The sequence below is a fragment of the Arvicola amphibius genome, chromosome 12 (genome assembly GCF_903992535.2).
Source record: "Arvicola amphibius chromosome 12, mArvAmp1.2, whole genome shotgun sequence".
Taxonomy (NCBI): domain Eukaryota; kingdom Metazoa; phylum Chordata; class Mammalia; order Rodentia; family Cricetidae; genus Arvicola; species Arvicola amphibius.
The window spans coordinates 153,088,424-153,115,479 of record NC_052058.2 but is presented as its reverse complement, the minus strand read 5'-3'; the positions used below and the strand labels follow the sequence as shown (position 1 = coordinate 153,115,479).

At 44.7% G+C, this 27,056-nt stretch overlaps 1 protein-coding gene across 1 annotated transcript; it reads left to right on the top strand.

Moving 5' to 3' along the window:
- Nucleotides 1-24,825, top strand: Bnc1 (basonuclin 1). The gene is made up of 5 exons (XM_038314067.1): nt 1-72; nt 14,953-15,052; nt 15,885-16,120; nt 18,235-20,084; nt 24,141-24,825. The coding sequence occupies exons 1-5, from the start codon at nt 64-66 to the stop codon at nt 24,823-24,825; spliced, it is 2,880 nt and encodes a 959-aa protein (XP_038169995.1). The 5' UTR covers nt 1-63.
- The last annotated feature ends 2,231 nt before the right edge of the window (nt 24,826-27,056 follow it).

Here is a 27,056-nt window from a genome sequence, read left to right as displayed (position 1 = left end):
GGACGCGGAGCGGCCCGGGCAGGGGACGCGCGCCGGGAAGGGCGGCTCGGCAGCGGCAGCAGGATGGCTGAGGTAAGCGGTGGCGCGGGCCAGGGGCACGGGGCTCCGCCTGACGAGGGCCACCTGCTCGTCCGGGGCCGGGCGCGCCGCGGGCGGTCCAACCGCGGTCGCCACCGCCTGTGCCCGAGTCCCAGCGAGGTGACCTGTGAGCGGCACCCCGTTCCTCTTGCACCTCGGGACCCCTGTCCAAATGCTGTGGCCACACGAACGGTCGTCGGTCTGGTATTTCAAGCCGTGACCTTTGGGCATTCCGGGAGGAGAGTCGAGGAGACGCCCGAGGGGCGTGGAGGGGACGCCGGTCCCCCAAAGGACAAATGCTTGCATTTAAAAAAAAAACAAACAAAAAGAAAGAAAGAGAGGCGAACAAGACCCAGACGCTGCAAACCGTCAGTTTAGACGCGTCTCAAGTGGACGCTTGCTAATGGGTGAGGAGGTTAGCGGGCGTCCCGCCTGGCTTATCGCGCGTGGGACACTGAGGTGTTCGTGTCCTCCATAGGCGCAGGGACTTGGAGGAGCCCATCGGGATGCGGATGGGGAAGCCGGAGCCAAGGTTCAGTCTCTTTGGGCATGGTCTGCCCGCGGGTGACACGAAGGGGACCCTGGCCAGGCAGCGGTGAGGTTCTTAGTCTGCCAGGCGCAAGGACTGTTCCAGTGGCAGCGGGGTTCCAGCCAGGCGTGCCCCAGAATCCCGCTGCGAGGTGCTGCTGTCCCGGAACGCTGCTTCCCCCGAGGACCCCCTTAACCCCACGGGCCGCCTGACTTTGGATAAGCTCCTGGGGATTTGTCAGCCAGATGTGACAAGATTGGAGAGGCGAGGGAGAGAGATCTGATATCAATCAGTGCATAGCTCGGAGCCAAACTTTCTCAAATGCGGTGTAGAAACATGTTCTTCTCGTTTAAAGGCATCTCTTTTGTGGCTGTGGGGCTGCCACCGGCCCGAGTTTGACAGTTAAATGGAATGCCAACCAGCAGCCTTAATTGTACGAGTGAAGTTGTGTGTGTTGCGCGGGGAAAGATCAGACACTCCGGGGTTCGGTAATGTCCCCTGGTTTTATAGCTAGGCTCGCCGCAGACCTCTGAAGATGAGGGCATTTAAATCGGGCCAGACGCCTGGTCGCAGCCAGGCCTCTCCTGTTAACACTTAAGGGGCTTGAAAGAGGCCCCACTGGTGTCCTGGGAATCCCTGTCAGAGTGTGTGTGTGTGTGTGTGTGTGTGTGTGTGTGTACGTGTTACTACATGGAAACACAGAACAGATGTATCGACACTTTTTTAAAAAAGTAGATTCTTATTAAAGCAACAAGATTTTGGTGAGACAGTTTAAGAGAATCGAAAACCGACGTTTTGGCAAATCGTTTGTGTGTGTGTATGTGTCCTTTGCTTCTCTGCTTATTGTCTTCACGATGCTACTAGATTTTTAGATTTTATGGGGTCTCTCCCGATTTCGAAGAGTTTCCAAATTGATGTTTGTGTGTTAAAACTTTTGTAGAGTAGTGAAGCCGGCTTACGGCTTTTCCACTTGCCCCTCCCAAATTCGTTGATGCATATTATTATACGCTTTTATTGAAATTCATCAACGTGAAATTTTGCACATCGTGTAAAAAAACATTTCAAATGTTACAGTTTGTGCTGTATTTTATTTTTGCTTTAAAATAAATACAGACAGCAGCCCCTCTTGCTGTGAGGAATTTTGATAACTTTTTAGTATACTTTCAGACACTTAAAAAATATGATAGGAGTTATAATTGCATTTATTGTCTGGTAAGTTGACACACTTTAATTTTACAGAAACTTACTGTCTCCGCTCAATTACTGAATATGCTCTGTTGTAGCTGAATGGTCAGACATTGTTTCTCAGCATGTGAGTTTGTTATACTTTAAGAACTCAGATTGCCTTCAGACAGCTGCATAATTTAGTTTGCACGATCCACTCCACCCAAGCAATCTGGTAAGGGTTTTGTGGAGCTCTGTTCGGCCGAGAGAAACCGGCTCCTAGTTTGGATAATCTGCCCATGAGTATCTCCTGGGATATGTACCAATAATCTGTGTGCCTGGGTTGTATTCGCATAAGAAACCTTAACCTTCATAAAGCCATTACCTTAGAAATACAAGGTTTATACAGAGGGTGATTTGGTTTTTATGGCTGTTCCCCTTGCAGAAGTTAGGCCTGTATTCTGGCCCCACACCCACATTTTATGCCTCAGAACATCAGCTTCGAAAGATGACCCAGCCCTGTGGTGAGAAAAGCCATCCAGGTTTCCCCCAAAGAAAAATAACTGTCCCTTAAGCATGCCCTGGTCACTTCTGAATGCCAAGAAGTAAGCGTAAATGAGGGAACATTTTTAAAGTTTGGTTTGTTATTAAAATTAAACTACAGTATGAGGGGCCAAACATGTCTTTTGAGCTTCTGTACGGGGCTTTGGAAGTTACCCTGACGGTGACCACTAAGAGCACTTGCCCTGAAGGTTTGCAAGGTAAATTACTTGCAGGAGAGGCATGCTTCATCATCCCAGGGTGAGTTTCCTCTGCAGATGTCATTTAGGATGGGGTAGTTACTTTGGTCGGAAACAGTCTGGATAGAAAGTAGCTAGAAATACCGTTAACTACCCAGGTCCTCAGAACCAGGTCATCTATCTGCCTTTATGACTCCTCTTGTGCTTTCCCTGACTGGGAGGATCTTCGTACAGATTGTTTGTGTGTTTCTTTACCATTGGCGACTTTTCTGAGAGATGGTCAAGATAACTAGGTGCAGCACAGAAGGAAGATCTAGGAAGTTTGGGGGTCCTCCTCCCCATTTAGTTGGTTTCTCGCAGAAAACCTCTTTGCTTATCATCAGCCTTTGAAGTCCTTTTCCCCTCATTTTGGAGTTTCCAAGATTGCAGCGTGGCACCTGCCATCTCTGCATAGATGCACGTGCCTGTTTTAGTCAGAGACGCTGAGCCCAAACAGAAAGCAGCCCTGCTTCTCCAGGTCCAATTTGGGGCCTCCTCGGACATACATAGTTAACTGATGAAAAAAGCTGTCTCGGTTCCTGTCCAAGCTCGGACCGTTTAGTATAAGTCAGCCTAACCAATCATAAAAGGGCTCTAGCTGAGCCGGGGTGACCGTTTCTCTCCACTAACGTGAAGGAAGAGAGAGGTTAGGAGAATAGAACGTGAAGGCTGGGTTCGAACAGAAGGAGGCGGTGGCCTCAGGTGAACTCTAATGTGGGCTTTTAACGTTTCTTCCCATTCATTGTATAAGTTCAGTTGTATCCTGCACACTATGTGATACTTCCGTGTACTGAAACATGGAGAACCATTTCCCAGCTTCTAGAAGTATTGCCCTAGCTCCCTAGTCCTCTGACGGCTTCTAGACTTACCTGTGACTGCCAAGCTCCCATACATCCTCTGTAACAATTCATGATACGTTATGCTGAGTTTTAAGGTGGAGATTCAGAAAACATAAACAACTGAGACTGAGTTTATCTTTTTCAAAAAGTAGTTTTTGGTTCTCTTTGAATCCCTAGAACAGTTTTTATTTAGACATGTTCACGTTTGGCTTTTATATCATCGTTAGTAACAAATTCGTGTTAAATGCTTAAACTGGCTACTTTACCTAAAATTTTCAAGTGTTTTTTCATTTTACTCCCCACTTTCCAAGGCTGATTCTGTGTTACGTATCACTGATGTCTTCTAGCTTTCATTATCAAAGGTTTATGAAGATTCCTTCTGAGTTCCTCTACATGCAGGTTATAAGGGGGAAAATATGCCCGTATATTTCTGTGTATTTTAAAGCCTTTTTTAAAAAGGTAATATTCAGTTTGATGTTTGTATAATTTCTAGTCTTTTTCACATTTTCATTTTTCAAAACTAATAATTTTAAGAAAAAAAGGGTGCAGATGTTAAATTGTTTTGGCATAGGATTTAGGCTTTGATTTATAAACATCAAAAGAGCGAGTATTTTCCCCATTATCCTCTTTGAACTAAGCACCAAGAGAACATCACAGAGGTGTGTCGTGCGTACTTTTGCTCACAGGTAGACTTAGCTCAGCGTCCATCCCCTGGAGGGGCGGCAGCTCCCTGACCTCTCTGCAGGCCCATCTCCATGCCCTCCTTGCTCTGGCTTCGCTCTTCCTTGTAACTTGCAGAGAGATGCCACATTCTGTCAGTTCTCCTGCGGTGACATTTTTCCATGGCAAATGCTGTCTACTTCCTGAAGCTCCCCAGGTCCCCTCTCTCAGTCATGATCTCCTTTCCTGATGTTGGTAAACAGTGTCTCCCATTGTTCAGAACCCTAATGGTTCTGTGAGCCCAGCAGAGAGACCCTTGGCTGTCCAGCATGTCATCCCACCGCTCAACCCCGCCTAAACTGCTTTTCAGGAGTGGCTTTCACTGGCCAAACAGAAACCTGTGTTTTGTGAATCAGGCTTCTGAACCCAGCACACAGACCCAGGAGTTTGCTTGCACACGAGAGCAAGTTTGTTTTCCCCTGGAGGAAGACTCCTGTGGCCTCTCTGCACAGCTTTATTCTCTGTCTGTTGACTCCTGCAAACTGAAATTTTGGAGGGAATAGGCGTCATGACATAGCTTTTTTTTTTTTTATTATAGAAAATTTTAGATAAACAGAATGATAATAGCATAATGAAATTTGGTGGTAGTGTTTGGGACTTTTAACAGTTAATCCCTACCCCCAATCACTAGAAACCCCAGGTTACTTTGGAGGAACTGCTAGCTGTCATACAATTTCATTAAACATATCTTAATATGTAGCTATAAAATATAAAAGGAACCACTTTTAAAAACAAAACCAATATGCCATAAAACACCTTAAAATAATTTGGGGGTGTGGCTCAGTAGTGGAGCATGTGCTCTTTTAGCTTGTACAGAGCCTTAGGTTCAAGCCTCAACACCAAAAAAAAAAAATAATAATAATAGTTAATTATCATAACTTCTTAATGTCATTAAGTTTCCAGGCAATGTTCAAATTTCCTAGACTGTCTTATAAACTTTATATTACCGTTGGTTTGTTCACATTAGAATCCAAATGTATATATTGTTTGTCTCTTTTGATATCTAGGTTTATAGTCTCTTTGTTTTTTAACCTTGCCATTATCTGTTGAAAATGCCAATCTTCAGAATACTTGTCTGAGTTCTGACAGTCGGTTCCTTGTGAAGCCATTTAAACAGCCTTCTGCTGCCTGTCTTCCTCACTGGGCGCTGGTGAAGCACATTGAGCAGCCACAGGTTTGGATGTGCTGACAGGAGTAGCCAGTGTGCTGTGGGTGTATTTTCTGTTCAGGGCAGTGGGACTGATCGTCTTTTTTGGAACAATGAAATGGGACATTTTAAGAGAACCTGCCTCATCAATAGTTTGGTTTCCCTGAACAGAAGTTGGAGAAAGATTTCATTCTTTCTCTTTGTTTCCTGGTTTTCAGGACAGTCTGTTGGTTTCCTGGCAATTCTCAGTGACTTTTGTGTTTGTTCTGAGTGCATTTCAAAGCCTTGGGTTTTCCGCTGTGAATGAAGCAACCTAAACTTTTGAATAACCATATCCATTGTTGGTTTTTTTTAAGTAACTTATTTAATTTCATTTTATGTGCATCTGGTACTTTGCTCTATGAGTGTGTCAGATCTCTTGAAACTGGAGGTTCAAACAGCCGTGAGCTGCCGTGCAGGTGCTGGGAATCGAACCCAGGTCCTCTAGAAGACTGCTCTTTGTCACTGAGCCATATCTCCAGTCCCATCACTGCCATTTTTGTCTGCCTTAGTTGTGTGACTTCCCAGAAAAGCTTTGTGCCCCTGCCCGTAGTAGAACCTGGGAGTAACATATTTGCATCACAGGAGGCTCTCTGTGGTTCCAGTTACTTGGCCGAAGCTCATAAAACTTGTGAATAAGTTATTGTCGTTTTGTTACACTTATCTGTGTGAGGCGATGGCATGTGTTGGGGAGATGAACATCGGGTCTGTGTGCTTGTCAGATGGGCTTCTGCTCAGTGCTGCCAGCCAGGTAATCTGCCTCACACAGACAATCCCAGTGCCTCCTTCCCCTCTTCCCCCCAGTTGTCCTGACTGCCCATCTGAAAATAACGATAGGATTTTCAAAATCCCAGTGTGGAGTTTCATGTATGAGAAAATTAGTGGAGATTTAATTTAATAAAAAAATAATTTAATTTAATAAAAAAATTAAAGAAGTTAATGAACTGAGGCGAAACTAGAAATCAAAGCCCAGTAAGAGCCACAGAGGCTGGTGTCTCCCTGCTCTGAGTGGTTTGGTCTTCTGAACCAGGAGAGCCAGCTCTGCAGCCCCAGAGGGAGGAGAATGACAATCTCAGTGCAGGTGGAGAGAAGCGTAGCCTTACTCTCAGAGCTGAGGGAGTCCTGGCAGGTTTAAGAGACGTTCTGATCTCAGTCTTTACATACACTGAAAATTTTCCAGGATTCAAACGAATAGCAGTTATCTCTAGTCACCGTTTAAAAATAAAAGCCAGAAAAGCCAGGAGCCTTTCTGTCCTAAAGCTTCGGTGAGCTGTGGTTTGGCAGCCTGGGCTCTTTGATTTCAAGTTGAGAGCTTAATGATTTTCACCCCTAGAGATCTGGCGGAGCCTTGGAATCCCACCATTAAGATAGGACCACAGACGCTGAACTTAGTCTTAGGCATCCCTTCTAGTGAGCCATTTTCTAGGTGGGTTTTTGTTGATTTTGGTTTGGTGGCCCTTTTCAATAGTCGGTGGGAAGATCAGTGTGTAAGTGTGCAAACTAGGAAGTGAATTTGGCCACTAGTAAAAAGCACCAAGACAATAGTTCCCATTCTTTATTCTCAGCCATCCTTGCGCTGTGCCTTCCAGGTTATCGAATGGTCACGGGGTGCCCTCTGGACTCTAGCCACCATGTTTTTGTTCCAAGATGGAGGAAGACAAAAGAATCGAAGTTCAACCAGTTCCCATGTATGAGGAGCTTCCTGTAATGCTCCACCGTTTTACTGTCTGCCGTGAGCCAGTGTTCAGTGAGGACAGAAAATTAAAAATCCGTGTTTTTTTTTTTTCTTTCTATTTTTAGTATTAGAAGTTGAATCTAAAGCCCCACATATTCGGCAATCACTCCACCACTGAGCCATGACCCCAGCCCTCTATTTAGTTTTCAGTTTGGAGCTAGCTAGGCTGAGCTAGCCAGGCTGAGCTAGCCAGGCTGAGCTAGCCAGGCTGAGCTAGCCAGGCTGGCCTTCAGTTTGCTTTGAAGCACAAGCAAGCCTTGAACCTGTAACCCTCCTGCCTTGGTCTCATGTGTAACTGAGATCACAGGCCTGCATCATCAGGCCCAGCTAAAATTCTCTTACCCAGGCATATGGGGGGGGGCAGAGGCCATGAGCCAGCAAGATGGCTCCGTGGGTAAAGGTGCTTGCCACAAAGTGCCTGACTTCAGCCCACGCGGTGGAAGGAGAGAACAAACTCCCCCACTTTGTTCTCTGTCCTCCACATGTATGCCGTGGCATGTGGGCCTGCATACAATAAAATAAATAAAATTTGAAGATAGCTGGATGCTATCTCTAAGCATTGCACAAGGTAAACTTCCATTGATCCAGTCAGTCATTCTCCTCTCGGTACAGTAGGGAATTTACCAAACGTGAGACTTGTCTCTAGTGGGTGGGTGCTGGAACTGTTTGTCTTCCTCTGAAGTGAGGAACTGTGGAGACTCTTTCAGAAACGTTATCCTCTATCAGTGTTTGAGAGTTGTGTCTATGCAGAGTCGAACCACCAGAGCGAGAGGACCTAAGAACCTCCTTGTGGACGTGGTAGCGAGAAGCGGAGTGGTCGGACTGTGTATCTGACTCGTCTCTTCGGCTCTCATCTGTGTATCCGCTAATACAGCTAGCGGACCTCTGAGGATGGCAGGGGTGCTTAGCAGCCATGTTATAATCACAGGTGCCAGCACATGAGCTCAGCGGGCTGAGAGGAAGGGAGTGCAGCCATAGCCAGGGGTCTCTTTAGAATAGCAGACCACGTTCAATTTTGTGTTGTTTCCAGGAGGCTCTGTTAGAACAAACTCCAAACTCTTCCCCTGCCCCACAAGGCCCTATCCAGAATGGTCTCTGTTGCCTCTCTGACTTACTTCCTACCGTTAACTTGACTCTGTTGCTCCACTGGCCTCCTTCCTCGTCTCTGAGCTGACGTCTTACGGCCTTTGCAGTTGCTGAGCCTTCTGAAACACCCCCTCCATCCTTCCCAGCCCTTGGAACTTAGCTTATATGTCCTCCACCAAGGCTCTCTCGATGATGGCCCTGCCCAAAGGGCACTTCTTCCTGTGCATACTCTGCATGCCAGCAGATGAATGATTAGCGCCAACTTCTGCTCAGCCCTCTCTTAACACTCAACCTTATTTGAAAGTCTCACATACCATCTCATTTTCTACCTCTCTGAGATAGACTTGAAGCTCCTTGAAGATGCAGGCCTCTGCGGTCTCATTCTACATGATAGCATTGGCAGTCTAGATTCTAGAATGATGATCTCACTCACGTTTCAGAAAGACGCGTGAAGTTTCTTTACCATGTGGAACTTCAGCCTCTTGATCTGGAGGACAGTGTGGTAAGGCCCGCACTCCAAAGGCTGTGGAGATTGAGTGCTTCTGCAGCCAACACCAAATCCTGATATTTTAAGGCAGAGTATTTCCTGAATATTCAGATTTTAGACTACTTGGATAGCCTGTAAATTCTTCAGCTTCTTGGTACATAACATAGGGATGGTGCAGCAGCCTCCCTTGGTGGTTGTGAGAAGGAAATACAGCTAACGCATGGGTGCTGTTTGGTGCATTGTCCCACATCAAACAGACGTGATAAAGCTAACGAGCTGTGTGACCAATGAGGATGATATGAACCTTCCATAAATTGAAGCGTTCTAAAATGATTCTCTCCTCACAGAAAGATAGTAAGGATTAAACGAAATTACCTATTAAACAGGAGCCTCGCCATGTCAAAACCATGTCTGATCTCAACACTGGGCTTAGCACTGACCCATGGGACTTCCTGTAATGATGGAGATACTTTCTGTCACCATCATCCATTGTGATAGCTACTAGCCACAGGTGGATTCCTGAGCACTGGAGTGTGATTGGTGTGACTAAGGAGCTGAATTCAAATGCTATTCTGTTTAACTAGATTGTAATAGCCACATGCAGCTAGTATACTAGACAGTGTAGACTAAATGCCTTGAGCCAACCAAGTTGCCCAGCTAGATGTAGTGCAACTTCTGTGCCTCTCTCCTTCCAATGGCTCAATGTGACAAATAAGGTCTCATACTTGCCCTCCTTAAGGCTATGAGAAATACGATATGAATATATATGTGTGTGTGTGTGTGTGTGTGTGTGTGTGTGTATTCTAGAGATGACAGTAACTTTGAATGGTTCTTATTATTGGGGTCAGTTCAAATCCCATCACAGGCCTCTACTGTCCAGTGCTGGGCATCTACGTCTACCCCACTGTGTGCCTGGGATGGGTACTCAACCCCTCGGCAAAAGGCCTGTGAAGGCATCTCCCCAAGCTAACGGTCGAACAGGACTTTCTGAGAGATTAAATGGTCCCACGAAGCCACCTAAAATCCAGACCATACATTTCCACCCAAGACAGCAGTTGACCAAGTGTATCAGACACTAGCCGTGAGTGAGCAAGTGATAGCTATAAACCAGCAAGCCAGAATTTTGAATACTGATTTGTAGCACATCAAGTGACTAATAACAGTTCTGGAAATCGTTTGGTTAAGGCGAGAGCCTAAGAAGCGATCCTCATGCCTTGTTAGTTTGCATTGCTGTAAACGTCTAATTTATGTTTCTGGAGAATGGAGCAAGTATTACAGACCCAAAGGAAAGCATGTAGATTTCAAGTTCTCCATTTACATGAGGACTTTTATCTTGTAATTAGAATTTTGAGGGTTTGATTTCATTTTAGAATTTTTAACTTGTTTTTAGTGAAGGGTGCTATAATTTGACATTGTGGAATTCTGAGTTGTGTGGGAAAATCCAACGGTCTTTACATTAGAAGTTTTCTTCAATATTCTAATTAGGTTCTTCTAGTTCATAAATAATTCCTCAGCCATTTATTTCCTCTTCCCCTTGTAAGCCTTATTCAAATGCTTCATGTGCAATCACATTAATATTTCTTATAATCAATACTTATATAATCGAATTATGGATATAACTGTTTCAAGTTATGCCCCCCCAATAAAAGCTGTTAGATGTGAATGGCCAGATTGGGTCAGTGGTCACAGTTACACATGAGATAGGTCTTGGGGGCGTTAGGAAATGTCTAGAAGACTTTAACTGACATGCAGCAGGAGAGCAGAGGCCAGGGCTGCTGTTCCTGACTGATATAAGTATGGCCACAGAGATCTAGAACCTGGAATGTCAGTAGTCCCAAACTGAGACATATGAGTGATGTGAGGAGAGATGGGGGGGAGGGGATTCAAGCTCCAGTCCGGGGCTGGGAAGCTGCCTGGATGTACCCTTGTTTCATTCCACTGTGAGACAGATTCACGGAGTGTTTCCGGGGTCTTTTCATGAGCCTCAATCTTGTGAGCAAAGTCTTTAGGGATTGGAGCAAGCATAAACTCAAGGACATCCCTTTCTCTTACAACAGGGTTAGTTTTCAAAATAAATTAAATGTAAGTTGACTTGTAGATTTCCATAACCACTTTTTTGGAGACAGGTGCTCTCTGTGTAACCTTAGCTAGTCTGAACTCATTCATGTACTCCAGCCTGGCCTCAATCTCATAGAGACCTGCCTGCCTCTTCCCACTGAGTTCTGAGATTAAAGGCGTGTGTCACCACGCCTAGCCATACCTATCCCAAAAAGGTAAATGATAACTCAGTGAATGTAGGTTTTAAAAAAATCTTCCTTTTAAAGTATTTTCTTTTTAAGCAATGTTTATTAAATCCAGATTGTGAGTCACTTTAGCTTTATGTGACTTAGTGTTCTGTTAGCATTTAGCCATAAGCAGATGATTAGTTTGTTTGTAAGTGGCTGTTCATAGGGTTGTAGGCAAGTGTGAGATGCTGGACAGCACAGCGTAGCACATGTGCCCCAAACCAAACCTAGCCAATGGCGAATTTGTAAATTCTTGTTTTGGGGGTCTGCAATGTAAATTAAATCATCATTAACTTATATTCCTAAATTTTCTTTCAAGGCAACTAATCTTGAGTAAGGTTCAGGTGCTGTGTATATAATATGTCAACGTGTTTCATGTATTTACATGCGCACATGCAAGCAAAAACTCTTAAAAGGTAAAATAAATTATAGCATTAGAATGTTTTATTAAGTAGGATGGCTCTGTAACTGCATAAGTGTGTGTTTGTATTAGATTGTATGACTTTGACAAAATTGAAAACACCACCACCAACAATAACAACAAAAACCCCCATGTTTTCTTCATGTTTTCCATTTGGGGCTAGCCTCTGGAGCAGATCAGGTATGCTGGTGCTGTCTTCAGCACCCCCTGCTTTGGGGCTAGCCTCTGGAGCAGATCAGGTATGCTGGTGCTGTCTTCACACCCTGCTGTGAGTTGCCGCTCTTCTACTTGAAAACTCCTGGTTGCAGCTCCGCTCAGGTCCATCCTAACCGAAGAAACAGTAAGAGGCAGCCAAATCATGAAAATCTCATCCGTATTTAAGTAGGGTCACCAACTCAAACAGTATTTAAATAACATTTGGTTGTGGTGTGCTTCACATGACCCAAATCCTTCTAGGGTATAAGTTCGCTGGCTTTTGGTATATTCATGCACAGAACTGTGTGGTCATCACCGCCATCTAATTTTAGGACATTTTATCACCTTAAAAAAAAAAAAAACTCAAAATCTGAAACTTCTGTGCTTCAAAAGATGCCAGTAAGAAAGAGCAAGGATAGGAGGACACACTTGAGACAACATATCTGGTAACAGATCTGAAACTGGAAATGAAAGCACAACACCAAAAAGACAACCCAATTAAAAAATAAATTTAAAAAATCCAGTTTAAAAAAGAGGACCTCACATATGTGTGTTCAAACCATCACTAAACACAGAAAAGATGTTAAACCATCAGTCGTCAGGGAAACATGAGTCAAACCACAGTGTCACTCAGGTGAGGGGACATGGACCTGTCATCTCATCATTTAGCAATGGAGGCAGGAGAGGAGGGTCAGGAATTCAAGGTCATTCTTGGCTATATAGTAAATTTGAGACTAGTCTGGGCTGCGTAAGACCCTGTCTTGAAACAATAGCAAGTGTTGGTGATCCCCCTCATGTGTTGTATGGGAATATAGAACAACTCAGCTGCTTCCAAAACCCACCTGACAGTTTCTCAGGAAGTTAAGCAGAGATACTACACAGCTTGACAAGATTGTGCTTAAGTCTACAAAACAAGCAAATCATACTGTTTTTAGTTTCCTTGTCCATATAAAAGTTGTTAAATATGGAGTACCAGTTGTTTTTAAAGTGTGCATACCTCAACTGAAACATGGTTTATTGCTGTAAGAATACAGGTAACTCTGAGCTGTCAGGAAACGCCGCTAATAGGCAATACGAGATTGTCTCAGAGGTGCAGTTTGCGGAAGGTGCAGGGTTTGCATGCCCAGTAAATGAGCACACAACAAAGCAGGGTTCCTTCCTGTAACCCAGAGAACACTCCACCACCCCCCGGGCACGCTCTCTTCTCAGCCCTACCCTTTCTTTCCCCATCGTCACTAACCCACTTTCTGCCTCTAGGAGCTGGCCTCCTGATGTTTCTTGCAAATAGAACCATGTGACTGTGTGACTGCTTGTTCCTGATTCTTCACCCTTGGTAGCAGATAGCCATTCCCTGTCCCTCTATGAGAACACAGTCACTCCATTGGATAGGTAGACCACACCTTACACATCCTTCTGTTGGTGGGTATTGGGACTGTTTCCACTTTCGCTGTTGTGGATAATGATATGAACAGTCATGTGGATGGCTGTTGTATGGAAGGGGCCGCTTGTTGGTTCCTGACTGCTCAGCCCCAAAATAATCACACAGAAACTGTATTAATTAAATCACTGCTTGGCCCATTGAGCTAATGGGCTTCTTATTGGTTAACTCTTACATATTAATTTAACCCATTTCTATTAATCTGCGTATCGCCACATGGCTGTGGCTTACCTGCTAAAGTTTCATCTGGCTCCAGTGGAGCTACATGGCTTCTCTCTGACTCCACCTCCTTCCTTCCAGCATTCCATTTAGTTTTTCCTCCCTAGCTCTGCTCCCCTATAGCTCTGCTATAGGCCCAAAGCAGCTCCTTTATTAACCAATGATATTCACAGCATACAGAGGGGTGTCCCACATCAGATGGCTTTGGGATAAACGTATGTTTTTCACTCTCGTGACTGTGTACCTGGGAGTAGGATTTCTGAGTCTTGCAGTCACTCTATGTCTGACTTTTAAAGAAGCTGCCAGGCTGTTCCAAAGCAGTTGTGTCTTTTACAGTACCCCAAGCAACTGGGTTTTTTGTTTGTTTGTTCTGTTTGTCTGACTGGTTGGGGGATTTGTTTTGTTTTGGGGGAGACTGGTTACACACTACTTGACATGAATTTCCCAAATCCTTGGCCAGATTCCCCCTTCCTTGTCCTCCATGCTGTGCTTCACAGTCCCTTGACTGGCAGACTAGAAGTTCAAACCCCAAATTTGCAGGCTTCTTCTCTGAACATACATTCTCCCCAGTTCCAGAGCTTTCTTAAACCATCCAGACGTCACCCAGAAGCATACATAATTGCAGAAAATTAAAAAAAAAACCATCAGAGTTGGAACCTCACTGACTGAGCTCCTTTAAGGGGTTTTGTTTCTTAGTCGGTTTGTTATAATAATAGATTATATCCTTCAGGCCTCTATCTTGAGGAACTCTGACAAGATGGGTTGGTAAAGTGCTTGCCCCACAAACATGAGGACTGAGTTCAGAGCTGCACACCCTGGGAAGACCCTGCACAACAGCACACACTGTCACCCCAGGAATGAGGCAGGGTGGCGTGGGGATGGAGACAGAAGAATTCTCTAGAGCTCACTGCTCAGCCAGTCTGTAGGAATTGGTGACCTTTGGGTTTACTATGAGACCCTGACTCAAATACAAGGTGGAGATTAACTGACAAAGACACCTGGGCCTGACATCGCCCTCTGGCTACACATGCACACATATCTGAATCCACGCTTGCATGCATACACAGATAGACAACACAACACCACATATACACATGCATACGAAAAGCCTTTGTATAATGTGTCTTCTTGATCTTAATACTAGGACTTTGTTGGACATGTGTATCTTTCTTTTCTGTTTCCACTGTACTTTTGTATACAGCACATGTACATGCACACACACACACATACACACACAAGACATAGTCCATAGCATACAACTGAGCTGAGGCATCAGTGCAGGGCTTACCCAACCTATATTTGTCTCTTGATAGTCACATAGTATTACCAGCCATTACATGTTCTCAAATGTATTTAATATTTCCAGCCTGTACTGTATCTTCAGGGTCTGAGGATAACAGACTCCATTCTTGGATCACTCTTGCTCCAGATAATCTTTTCACTTGCTCTAAACTGGTCTTTATACATCCTTCAGAGGCTGTTCTGATCAGTGTAGAACTTGATGAATATACAACTTTGGGTTTTTCTATGACCTTCATAACAACAAGGCTTCCAACCATAATCCTTTCTCAGAAGTCTCTTTAGGTTCTCTCTGTTATCAGTATGCAAATTCTCTGTGTTGCATTCATGGTCTCCTGAGTATTGGGCTTGAGGCTCCTCTTTCCTAAGATATGATATGTACCCTTGGTCTGCTGAGTGAATCTTATGAGTGAGGGAATTTCGTGTGATAAATCCAACAGTATCCGGCACATAGCTCTTACGTTGTATGCATCCATGTGTTCTCTCTCGTAGGCTATAGGCTGTACTCTGAACTGCAGCTGTCAGAGTTTCAAACCTGGGAAGATCAACCACCGGCAGTGTGAGCAGTGCAGGCACGGATGGGTGGCTCACGGTAACTTCATTTCTCCCTCGCATCCTCTCGGCCTTTCTTAATCACTTGAGTTTATAAAGGAGCTGATTTCATACCAAATATCTCCTCACATTTTAACTTATACTCTGTCTTACTAACTCCATTCTAAATACACCAACTACAGAAGTTATAGATATGTCCCACAGTAATAATTTGCCCCTAGTATTTTTTGGCTGAAATATGTTCTCATATAAGTATATAACTTATTCATGATTTAGATAAAATTTATATGTAGACATCCTGCTCATGCATTTACTGCATCTGACAATCACGAGTCACGTGTAACTACTGAATGCTGAAGATGTGGCGTGGCCAGGGCTCCTGGAGGTTGGCGTTACTCATTTTCTCTAAACTTCGATTGATTTCATGTAAATAGCCCCCAGTAGCCAGTCAGTAATTCCTGTGTTGAGCAGACTGGACTAGGTGGCTTAATTTCTAAAACCGCCTCCCACACAGCAAATCAGGGCCTGAACGCAGATGCTTGCGCCCCAGGCTGTCCTCGCCTTCAGACTCCAATTCCCGAGTGTCCAATCTTCAGATTCTGCTTTTGTGTCCTCCTTTTCTTTGCCCTTCCCTTGTTTGTGAAGATTTCCCTCCTCAGGAATATCACAAGAAGGGGAGAAAAATCTTTTATTTTACAAGTTTCTGTGAAGACCATGAATCCCAACAGCTATTAAGGATATTAGTCCTTTACAGATTCTTGGTTTTTTTTTTTTTCTTATTGAAACAGACAACTAATATCCTCAGCCGAATTGTTATGCAATGTTTCTCCTAAAATTATAGCTTTTTCAAATGTCTTGCCCTTGATTTCCAGCTCTAAGTAAGCTGAGAATCCCCCCCGTGTATCCAACAAGCCAAGTGGAAATTGTCCAGTCCAATGTGGTGTTCGATATTAGTAGCCTCATGCTCTATGGGACCCAGGCCATCCCTGTTCGCCTGAAAATCCTACTGGACCGGCTCTTCAGTGTGCTGAAACAAGATGAGGTTCTGCAGATCCTCCATGCCTTGGACTGGACCCTTCAGGATTATATCCGTGGTTATGTGCTCCAGGTATAGTGACCTTGGCTCTGTTCCCCTAGAGTGCCCATGTAACTGGTGTAACCCAGTGCCTGTGTCATTGGTGGCTGTCCATCCCCTTGGAACTTTTCCTGATGACTTAAGCCCCTGACTCATATTCTGGGAGAAATCCTATCCTTTTCCTTCAAGATCTCTGAGACTCCAGGCCATGCAAGCATTCCACCTTCTCTTGAGCATGTTCACTAAGCTGACTCCCACAGAAAACCACTTGTTTCATTTGGATACTGCCTGTGCTACGTACATCGTGCCCAAACTGCCCACTGACCCGAGATATTCTGCATGTCAGGCTTTGCTGAGACCTGGAGATGAGAAAGGGTTCTTACATGCCAGAACTACGCAGCCAACAGCTCACACGCTGACGGTCCTTCGCTGTCCTGGAAAGGCTCTTCCATTCTTCTGCTGAGTGTCCTTCCTCAGCCCCATGTGTGATATGGTTTTGTTCATATCCTCACCTGTTCTCTCCGTCTCTGTCCCTCTTCCTCTCTCTCCGTTGATCAACTCCTCTCCCCCCACTCCCTCTCTTCTCACCCCCACCAGAGCTCTCTTTAGCCTCCTCACGTAGTCTCTTCTCTTCTTCAGTGCTCCAGCCTTCGAGCCCTTGCCTATTTTCAGAGTAGCTTAGCTTCTTTTCCCAGGTCATGCCATGGGTGTAAGGTGAAGGATGTTTCATCTTCAGAGGCAATCGAAGTGTTTTATGAGAAAATAGCATGTTTCCTGAAATTACAGAGCATTGTTTCTTGCCGCTACACTAGGAATATGAACAGACTTTAAAATTTTTTCAGTAAAATGGGAGATACATGTATTTTCAAGTCTTAGGTAGACTATATCATTAAAAATGAATACTGATAATATCCATTTATTAATGGATATGCTCTTCTAGTACTTTCATGATGAAGTAGACATGCCCCTGTTTTCCTTTTCCCTTTCTTTTTTCAGATAGGGTTCTTAATACGAAGCCCTAGCTGGTCTAGAATTCCCTAAGTAGACCAGGCTGGCCGCAAACTCCCAGAGATCAACCTGCCTCTGCCACTTGAGTACTGGGATTAAAGGTGTGCAGTACCACAGCCATTTACCCTTGTTTTCTAATTGAAAATCCAGAAGGCTCTGAGTGCTTCATGCTCTCACTGAAAGTTATTTCACCAGTATAAAGCAGACCAGAAGTGAGTACATTTCTTCCCAGTTCTAAAGCTTGTAATCTTTCCCTGAAATCCTGTGTGCACACCTCTGGTGTGAGGCCCCCAGCTGACTAGAAACAACTATACATAGAGTAGCATTATGGTCTTACATTACGACATAGATCAATATTTAATGATCCTAATAATCTTGCTTTCCAGTGTTAGGATTAAAAATATGGAATCAATTACCTTGAACCTCTGGTGCATGAAATATTTATGATGTTACATTCCTCCTCATCTTCAAAACTCTCACATGCGCTGTGAAAAATCTCAGTAGGCCATCAAATACATGTTCTGTGATAAAATATTTATTGTAGTTTTGGGAAAAGTTAGGCCTTGCTAGAGTTTGAAAGATCTCCAACACTCCTGCATAATTACAGCTCTGCTTTATGAACATGGGCAGTAGATCAATACATGCTTATTTGGTTTTTGATGGTAGGTGTTTAGCAGATTATTAAGTTTGCAGCAAATGAATACTTGGCTATATCCAGACTTCACCGCCCCGTTTGTAGTCTTTAGATGAAGATACTACTGTCATTCAAATGATGCATATTTTTATTTTAGTGAGGAAAGTCATCATGCCTCAGGTATGACAAGAATCATACATGACAATCAACTGGGTTGAAATAAGATGAAAAATATTATTTTCCTGACTTGGGTTTGAATGCTTTATTTCATTCTTCTAGGCTAACAGTAGGGCTACTGTTTATATTGGTATAGTTTATGACATTCACAGTTTCAGGCCTAGGAGAGTGAGATAGGCAGGGATTGAATGCAGCAAGTCCTGTGTTGATCCACAGGAAATGCTCCCCTGTTGTAGTCTGGTGGAGGCTCCATTAGATGGCAGCTTCCCGGGGAGCAGAGTGAGCAGTAGCCAAGTGGACACTCTTTTACAATCTGGTTTGTGTCTAGGATGCCTCGGGGAAGGTGCTGGATCACTGGAGCATCATGACCAGTGAGGAGGAAGTGGCCACCTTGCAGCAGTTCCTTCGCTTTGGAGAGACCAAGTCCATAGTCGAGCTCATGGCAATCCAGGAGAAGGAAGAGCAGTCCATCATCATACCGCCCTCCACCGCCAACGTAGACATCAGGGCTTTCATCGAGAGCTGCACCCACAGGAGTGCCGGCCTCCCCACTCCAGTGGACAAAGGAAACCCCAGCAGCCTGCACCCTTTCGAGAACCTTATCAGCAACATGACGTTCATGTTGCCTTTCCAGTTCTTCAACCCTCTGCCTCCTGCTCTGATAGGGTCACTGCCCGAACAGTACGTGCTGGAGCAGGGTCAGGACCAGAGCCAGGACCCCAAACAGGAGCTGCATGGGCCCTTCTCTGACAGCAGCTTCCTCACGTCCACACCATTTCAGGTTGAAAAGGAACAGTGTCTAAAGTGTCCAGATGTTGCTACCCCGAAAGAAGACAGTGCGCACTTAAGTGACTCCAGCTCCTACAGCATTGCTACTAAGCTTGAAAGGACACAGCTGTCCCCTGAGGCCAAAGGAAAGCCCGAGAGGAACAGCATTAGTGCTAAGAAGGGCCGGGTGTTCTGCACCGCCTGCGAGAAGACGTTCTACGACAAAGGCACTCTGAAGATTCACTACAACGCCGTCCACCTCAAGATCAAGCATAAGTGCACTATCGAAGGGTGTAACATGGTGTTCAGCTCCCTGCGGAGCCGGAACCGACACAGTGCCAACCCCAACCCTCGCCTGCACATGCCAATGAACAGAAACAACCGGGACAAAGATCTCAGGAACAGCCTGAACCTGGCGAGCTCTGAGACATACAAGCGCCCAGGTTTCACGGTGATCTCAGACTGTGGGCCCCTCCCAGGCTACCCCAGTTCGGTGGAGGACTCCAAAGGCCAGCCAGCATTCCCGAGCCTTGGGCAGAATGGCGTGCTCTTCCCTAACCTGCGGACCGTGCAGCCAGTCCTTCCCTTCTACCGCAGCCCAGCTACTCCGGCTGAGCTGGCAAACACACCCGGTGTGCTGCCCTCTCTCCCTCTGCTGTCCTCCTCGATCCCGGAACAGCTGGTTTCCACAGACATGCCATTCGATGCGCTTCCCAAGAAGAAATCTAGGAAGTCCAGCATGCCTATCAAAATCGAGAAAGAAGCTGTGGACATCGCTGAGAAGAGACACAGTCTCAGCTCAGATGATGACACGCCCCTGCAGGTAGTCAGCGAAGATGAGCCAGAGGCCAGCAGTCCGCAGTCAGACCGAGTACCTGGGGAGCAGCACACACAGTTAAGCTCAGAGAAGCCGTTAGCACAAGGAGAAAGACCCTGCCATCTTGAATCTGTGATTGAGTCTCACGGAACTATCGGCAGAACCCTTGAGCAGACCACACACCCAGAGAGGGAGGCGGAGCAGAAGTTAGCGTTGACTTCAGTCATGCCAAGAGAGGTGGAGGATGGTGGCCATGAGCACCACTTCACACCTGGACTGGGGCCACAAATTCCCTTTCCTGACTACATGGAATTGCAGCAGCGCTTGCTGGCTGGAGGACTCTTTAGTGCTTTGTCCAACAGGGGGATGACTTTTCCTTTTCTGGAAGAATCTAAGGAGCTGGAACACCTGGGTGAACATGCACTAGTGAGGCAGAAGGAAGAAAATCGCTTTCAGTGTGACATCTGCAAGAAGACCTTTAAAAACGCTTGCAGTATGAAGACACACCATAAGAATACACACGCCAAAGAGACACACGCGTGCACAGTGGAGGGGTGCGGCGCTGCGTTCCCGTCCCGCAGGAGCAGAGACAGGTAAGGTGTCTGTCGGCAGCTGTCTTTTTTCAGACAGTGGTTTAAAACTTAGCATGTGTCCGAGTCACCTGACAGGTCAGGGAAACACTTCTAGAATCCGCTGTTGTAGGTCAGGGGTCAAGCCTGAGAGTATGTATTTCTAGCAAGTTCCCAGAGGGTGTGGGAACTATATGCATTTCAGTTCCAAAAATCTAAAAGCATTTAGCCACAAAAGTTGACCTGGAAAGACATGGTGCTTTCTGTGGTAGATTTCCACTCTTACCTCTTTGAAGGGGTTATGCAGCTTTGGTCAAATTCAGTTATTAGTGACTGTATTGATATTAATTTATTAGTAGATATTCTGATATATTCCAGCACATGTAGCATCCTACCTTTCTAAAGTCTGAACAGTCCCAAATTGAGAAACGTATCTTCTCCCAGGTGTGTGGGATAAAGACTGGTGAGCTGGTTCTCGTGTTAGCGGCTGTGTAAAGGGTGACTGTAGAGAGAACAGAGGAAGGGCCTCTCAGTGGCACAATAATTTCTCAAAACTAACCTGATTTCCACTTCATAAAATGAAGAAGTCTCTCACGTGAAACCTATTCTCTTGCTTCTAGTCATCTAGCAACATTTGCAGAAAGAATTAACTGCTTGATTAGAAACCTTTCAAGATGCTAACCTATTAAAGAATAAAAGTGATTGACAGCTCCTTTTGGGGGCTACTGTATCCGTTTGAAAGTTGCTGGGTTATCACAAAGCACGCAGACTTGTCTCAGAGCACACACTCACAGGGCTTATCTCCCTGGAGCACAACACTGTGCTTTTCTTTGTGTGTGGACTTGAGCCACTGATCATGCTTGAGGTCACCCTCCTCCCAACCTCTGAAAGGAAGAGCAGGCACAGCAACGGTGATCTAAGAAGTTTGATGAAAGGGTCAGCTGTCTGGTGAAATGCAGTGTGATAAATGTCTCAGAGGATGTGAAAACTGCAGTTGTTCCAACAAGCTTGAGTTGAAGCAGGTTAGCACCAACAACAACTTAGTCCAAGCTGTGACGCCTAATTTGTTAAGAGGGTGAAAATGTAAAGACTCCCACACACATTCCTTGCTAGGGCTCATAAGAACACGCTCATTGTCTTTAATAAAGAGAAGAAAGCACAGGAGATATTAGTTAAAATTCCTGCCTTCTGTTGCTAGGATGTTTAAACCAAACCACTAGGGTACCTCTAATTAATGAACCAGTCCTTCTCCTTCATCCTCCAAGAAGAGGAGGGTTTGCTTATGAATAAGATGTTGTTATAAAAAGAGGTAGTCATATCAGTTAGATTATCTTTGCTGTTTATGAGACCGGAGCAGCCTACAGGATCTACTAAATTATAACACATACTAGATTGACAGTTCTTTTCATATGATGCTTAATTTCCATACAGTCAATATTTTCTTATGTTCTGACCTGTATGTATATAGAAGTCTCATCTATAACAGGATACCATCTTGTATTCTAAATGTTTTAACACTTTATTTCACATTTTATTCCAATAGTTTCTAGATCTTTGAACATTTATCTGAAAAATATAGTTTTAAAAACACCACTTCAAGCAGGACAGGAAGTGGACAAGCCCAGGCCCACCGCTTCAGCTAAGTCAAAGTTGAAAACTGCTTTATTTTGTTTGTTGATACAGCTAACTTCCCCTCTTTTGAGCCACAGTTCCTGCCAGCAGCAGTTCCTAGGATCAGAGAGAGAGGAGCGGGGAGAGAAAGTACATCTTAAATGTTTATTTAATAAGTGGCTCTTCTGTGTTAGGTGCTGGGGTACACAATCCTTGCACACAAAAGTCATCAGTCTAGTAGAGAAGACAGTAAAAGGAATTATGGGTGACTGTAAAGATGGTAGAGCAGAAGGACACACACTACGGCACTAGCCTAGGCTCCTTGGTATGGTAACGAAGGTCCCTGGATGAAGGGGTCTGTCCAAGCCAGCCAGTATTAAATGTATTAGACCCATACATACTTTTTTTTTGTAACTCAGCTAAGGACATGCAAGTGCTTTTCTCTATTTAGGTTATAGAAATCATTGTTTACTGTATTAGGAAGTAAAACTGGAAAAATAGGACATATCTCTTTAAGACAAGAATACACACATTTTATGTTAATATAACACATTAATGGGAAACGGCTTTTACTTTTCCAAAATAAATACAGTGAAATAAATGGCTTTATTTTATATTTTTGCAAATCTCTAATACTTGGTTTAGTAGAAAACAGCTGGGTTCTCACATCTGCTTCTGCATTAAGCCTATTGCAATATCACATTATATCCATTCTGGAAACCCCCTGAATTGATAATGTTGGTTATGAACTGTAGCTTTGGGAGCTACTGGAATGATGCTGGGGACAAGACCGGTTCACTTGAGAGGCACTGGTCTCCACTAAGTTGGAGTGAGAGGGAAGAGCTGAAGTGGGAATTGGAAGCCAAGGGAAGATAAGGCAGGGGGCACAGATTGGCTCCTGGTCCAGAGAGTCTGTGTATTCCTACTATCTCCTGGTCATAGCAGTGGCTAACCATCTGAGGCCTGAGGAGGGAAGAGACAGCTGGTAGTGTCCACTGGACAGTCAGGAGCTGACAGGAGACCCAGCCAGAGATTCACACTGTGGTAGAGCCTTCATGCTCCAGTTTCCAGTACACGTCTGACTTTCTCAGCTGCTTGCATGTACCGGAATTAATACGTCCATCCGCTGTCTGGTTTTCTGCCGGCACACGCCAGCCCTTTCAGTGCGGAACATTAGCATAATCACAGGGCAGGGCTGTAGCTGAGAAAGAACGGCTTGCAAAGTGGGTGATCTCTGACTATGATTCTCATCGTGTCCACAATACAGGTATCCAGGGTAAAAGAAACTACATAACAAAATACATTTCATTAAATACAATTAAGACTCCCTCGTACACATACCTTGAGAGATTTAAACTAGGAAATTTAATTCGTCATTTATTTAGAGAGGGTGCTTTCTTGACTATAGCATAATTCTGATCTATATTGGTAGAGACAATTTTCTTATTTGGGATCGTTCTCCTGTCACCTGTAAGAGTGTACTCTTTGGTATAAGGGATTTTTTTTTCTTGTCAAAAGTTACCAAGGGATCCCTAAGCAAGAGCAGCATTGATCTTAGAAGTTACATCCATGATAACGTGGGGGATAAACAGCATGTGTCATAATGGATGCTCATCGTCTGCCTGCTAGGAGTAAATCATTGGGTGCAAGATTGGCGGTGTGCTCACACTGCTGTATTTGCAAAACTCCTGTCTGGTTCATCATGAGACACTGCAGCTACGATCTGCACTAGACGCACACACATGCACGCACGTGCGCACACACACACACACACACCACGCTTTCCAGCTGGTGAGGTAGCCAGCTGTACCTATAGGACTTTTGGAGTGAAACATATGAACCATTGCTCAAGACCAGCCCTGTCCAATAGAAAGATGATGGGAAGCCACATTAGCAATCTTTAGTGTTTGACTAACCATATCCAAAGGACAAAAGGAACCAGGGAATGTAAGTTTTAATTGCATGTTTAATTCAATATACCCCAAACGCTATCTTTTCTATACATGACAGTGGCACTGTGTCAGGCATTGGATACTGTATTAGATGGGGTGCTTTGGAGATGGTAATCTCTCATCATTTCACGGAAATAAAGTTTTCTACTTAGTTTCTTAACATCTGTGACTGATGCTTTTCTCGGGCTCCCCTGAATCTAGTATTCCCATTAAATTGTCCTAATTGAAGTTGTCTCAACCTCCTCTATGGATGAGATGAAGGGTGTTACATGTTAATCCGGTGGTGGAAATTGAAGTTCCAGACTGTTGGCTTTCCTAGGGAATGCTGGCTTCTGATGAGTAGCCACAGCAGTGGTCTAAGTCTCTGCTGACCGCACAGCACAGCTCACAGGATGCTAACCCTGACTATCACCCCCACCATACCACAAGATTCTCCTATTGTCTGCTGAGTCTTTGTACTCAGAATAATGGCTCCAAGACAGCAATCCAGCTCACCTCTGTCTTGTCCCTCTTGTAGACACAGCTCGAACCTAAGCCTCCACCAGAAAGTATTGAGTGAGGAAGCGCTGGAGAGTAGTGAGGACCATTTCCGTGCTGCTTACCTTCTGCAGGACGTGGCCAAGGAGGCCTATCAGGATGTGGCTTTCACACCGCAAGCATCGCAGACGTCTGTCATCTTCAAGGGATCAAGTGGCATGGGCAGTCTGGTTTACCCCATATCCCAAGTGCACAGTGCCCGTCTAGAGAGTTACAACTCCGCCCCCCCGAGCGAGGGCACCATCCTGGATCTGAGCACTACCTCAAGCATGAAGTCAGAGAGCAGCAGTCACTCCTCCTGGGACTCTGACGGGGTGAGCGAGGAAGGTACCACCCTTCTGGAGGACAGCGATGGGAACTGTGAAGGGCAGAGCCTTGTCTCCGGGGAAGACGAGTACCCCATCTGTGTCCTGATGGAGAAGGCTGATCAGAGCCTTGCCAGTCTGCCCTCCGGGTTGCCCATAACCTGCCATATCTGCCAGAAGACATACAGTAACAAAGGGACCTTTCGAGCCCACTACAAAACCGTGCACCTCCGCCAGCTCCATAAGTGCAAAGTGCCCGGCTGCAACACGATGTTCTCATCGGTCCGCAGCCGAAACAGACACAGTCAGAACCCCAACCTGCACAAGAGCCTGGCTGCCTCGCCCGGCCACCTCCAATGACAAGCTGAAGACTGGCAGGTGTCTGCTCTGATTTCAGGAAGAGAAGCATCCAAAGAATAAGGTAGCTGGACTGTTCAGTACCATTTCTCAGAAGCCAGGCAGAATGACTTGACCGTACGGTCTTCTACAGCAGGAAAAGCACAAGGCCAGCCTGTGAGACGTTGACGCTGGGGTAGTCCTGCCTGTTCATATTTTTTCTTAGCCCTCGAGGTTTTCCACCCACACCAGGAAAACACAGAAAGGCAGTTTCCCCCAGATTTGTTTACATGTTACCTAGGAGACCTGTAGGTCTATAGACCAATTGGAGGGAGTAGGGATCAGGAACTGGGCACAGCTTCACGTGAGGCCTGCAGTATTAAGGGTGTCAGGGAAGAAGTCTCCTTGAATACAGCACTGTCATCATGGGCATGACAACCATCCCTAAAGATGTCATTTTCAGGTCCCCCCCACACACTTTATTTTGGATGAATCCAAAACCCTGACTTGAGTTTAGGGAAATGACATTCAGAAACCATCCCTCCACTGGGAGTCAGTAATTGCTACCCTCACAGACTCGGATGTGATTCCAGGGAGTTCTCTGAGGAAGCTGGCTGGCCCCTAATATGCCCCTTGTCAGTTCTTGATCTGTAACACGCCTTTAAGAAGCTAGAGGGAAAATATTTCATGCACTTAAGAATAGTGGACTTCAGTTTAATTTAAAGTTATTTTGATAATATTTAACTTGTGTTTATGTTATGTAACTATTTGGTGTGAGTGCAGACATGTCTGTGTCACCTCTGAATCTGTTCAGAACTAGAACAAGTGACAGCTTACATTTCAGAAGGGCAGCCTGGCTTCAGGCAGTGACCTGCAGTCTGTTGACCCCTGTGAGATTCTGACTGACACATTTGTATATATCCACCAAGCTATTTAGAGAACCTGGTTCTGATAGCTGTCGGGCCTTCAGTATCACTGGATCCCTCGCTCTTTACCCGTTGGTAAATGTATATGGTTAGGATGAACTTTGGAAATTCATTCGGTAGAAAGAAAACTAGGGACCTTATCGCCATGTTCTGTGTCCTTACTATTTAACTTATTCCAAGATCTATTCCACGCTGTCAAACGTGTTTGCCGCTGTTGAAAGGATGTGTGATCAGCCCTGTGAAATGAGGACCATCTCTTGGAATTCAGCATTTGCAATATTCTAAAGGGTTACACAGCTTTTAAAGAAGTGGGTTTGTATTCAGAGTTCAAGTTAACTGTCTGACTCATGTTGACTTAATTTAAAAATCCTTAAAGGAAACTGATGGTTATAGAAGTATTATTCCCCTGGCTTAAAGACAGAAAAGGCCAACAACCTGTTAGTAATTATTTCAACTAAAAAAAAAAAGATTACTTAAAAGTTGTCTCTGCTTAAGGAGAGATTGCATCTTTTGAGCTTCTTTGTTACTGAGATGTTTGACATTCTAGTTTCTCCAAAATGGAAAAATTTGTATGCAACATTTTCTATGATTTAATAAAAATATATGGTATACCTTTTGTTTAAAGGGCAAATATTTATAACTGGTTTTGTTTATATGTCTGTCTCTTTACGAGTAGATTTTCTCGTACATGCAAACACAGAGACACTGTCGTGTTGAGTGAGCTGAAAGTCTACAGATGACAAGACATTATTACACCAAAGCAGATCGCGGTGCAGAGGTCACAGAGATGGAGGAGGTCTTTCTCTGAGAGGATGAGCTGCGTATTGATCCTTAAAAGAAAATACAGACTGTGGTGTTTCATAAATACAGTGCTGCTCGAGATAAGCCTAGCTGATACCAAAAATAGAATGTCATGGAACGGTTAGGCCTTTTCTTGAATGTAACTTAATTTCTTCACCTTTTTCCCACCCCCTCACAAATCCAGTTTCCCAGTTAAACTGTTATAATTAAAGTATCTGGCAACTCTGTCAGTGCAGGAAGCTACAAGGTGAAGTTGAGAACGACATAGTCCCGGTTTGTAGACTGCTGAGTTTCCTAGTAAGGGCTAATTTCTGAAAAGCAGTGAGTAATAGCCTATAAGTATTGTCCATCCAGCCTCCCTCCCATCTTTGATGCCCTTCATATTTTACTGAGTAAAAGATGTCATTGGAGGGAAACTATCTACTAGTTCCATGCGAAGCCATTTCATCTTTCCTGGATGGCAACAATGACATCTTTGTTGTTTTAACTGTTCCTTTGTTTCTGTTCTTACGCCCTACAGCAGCGACA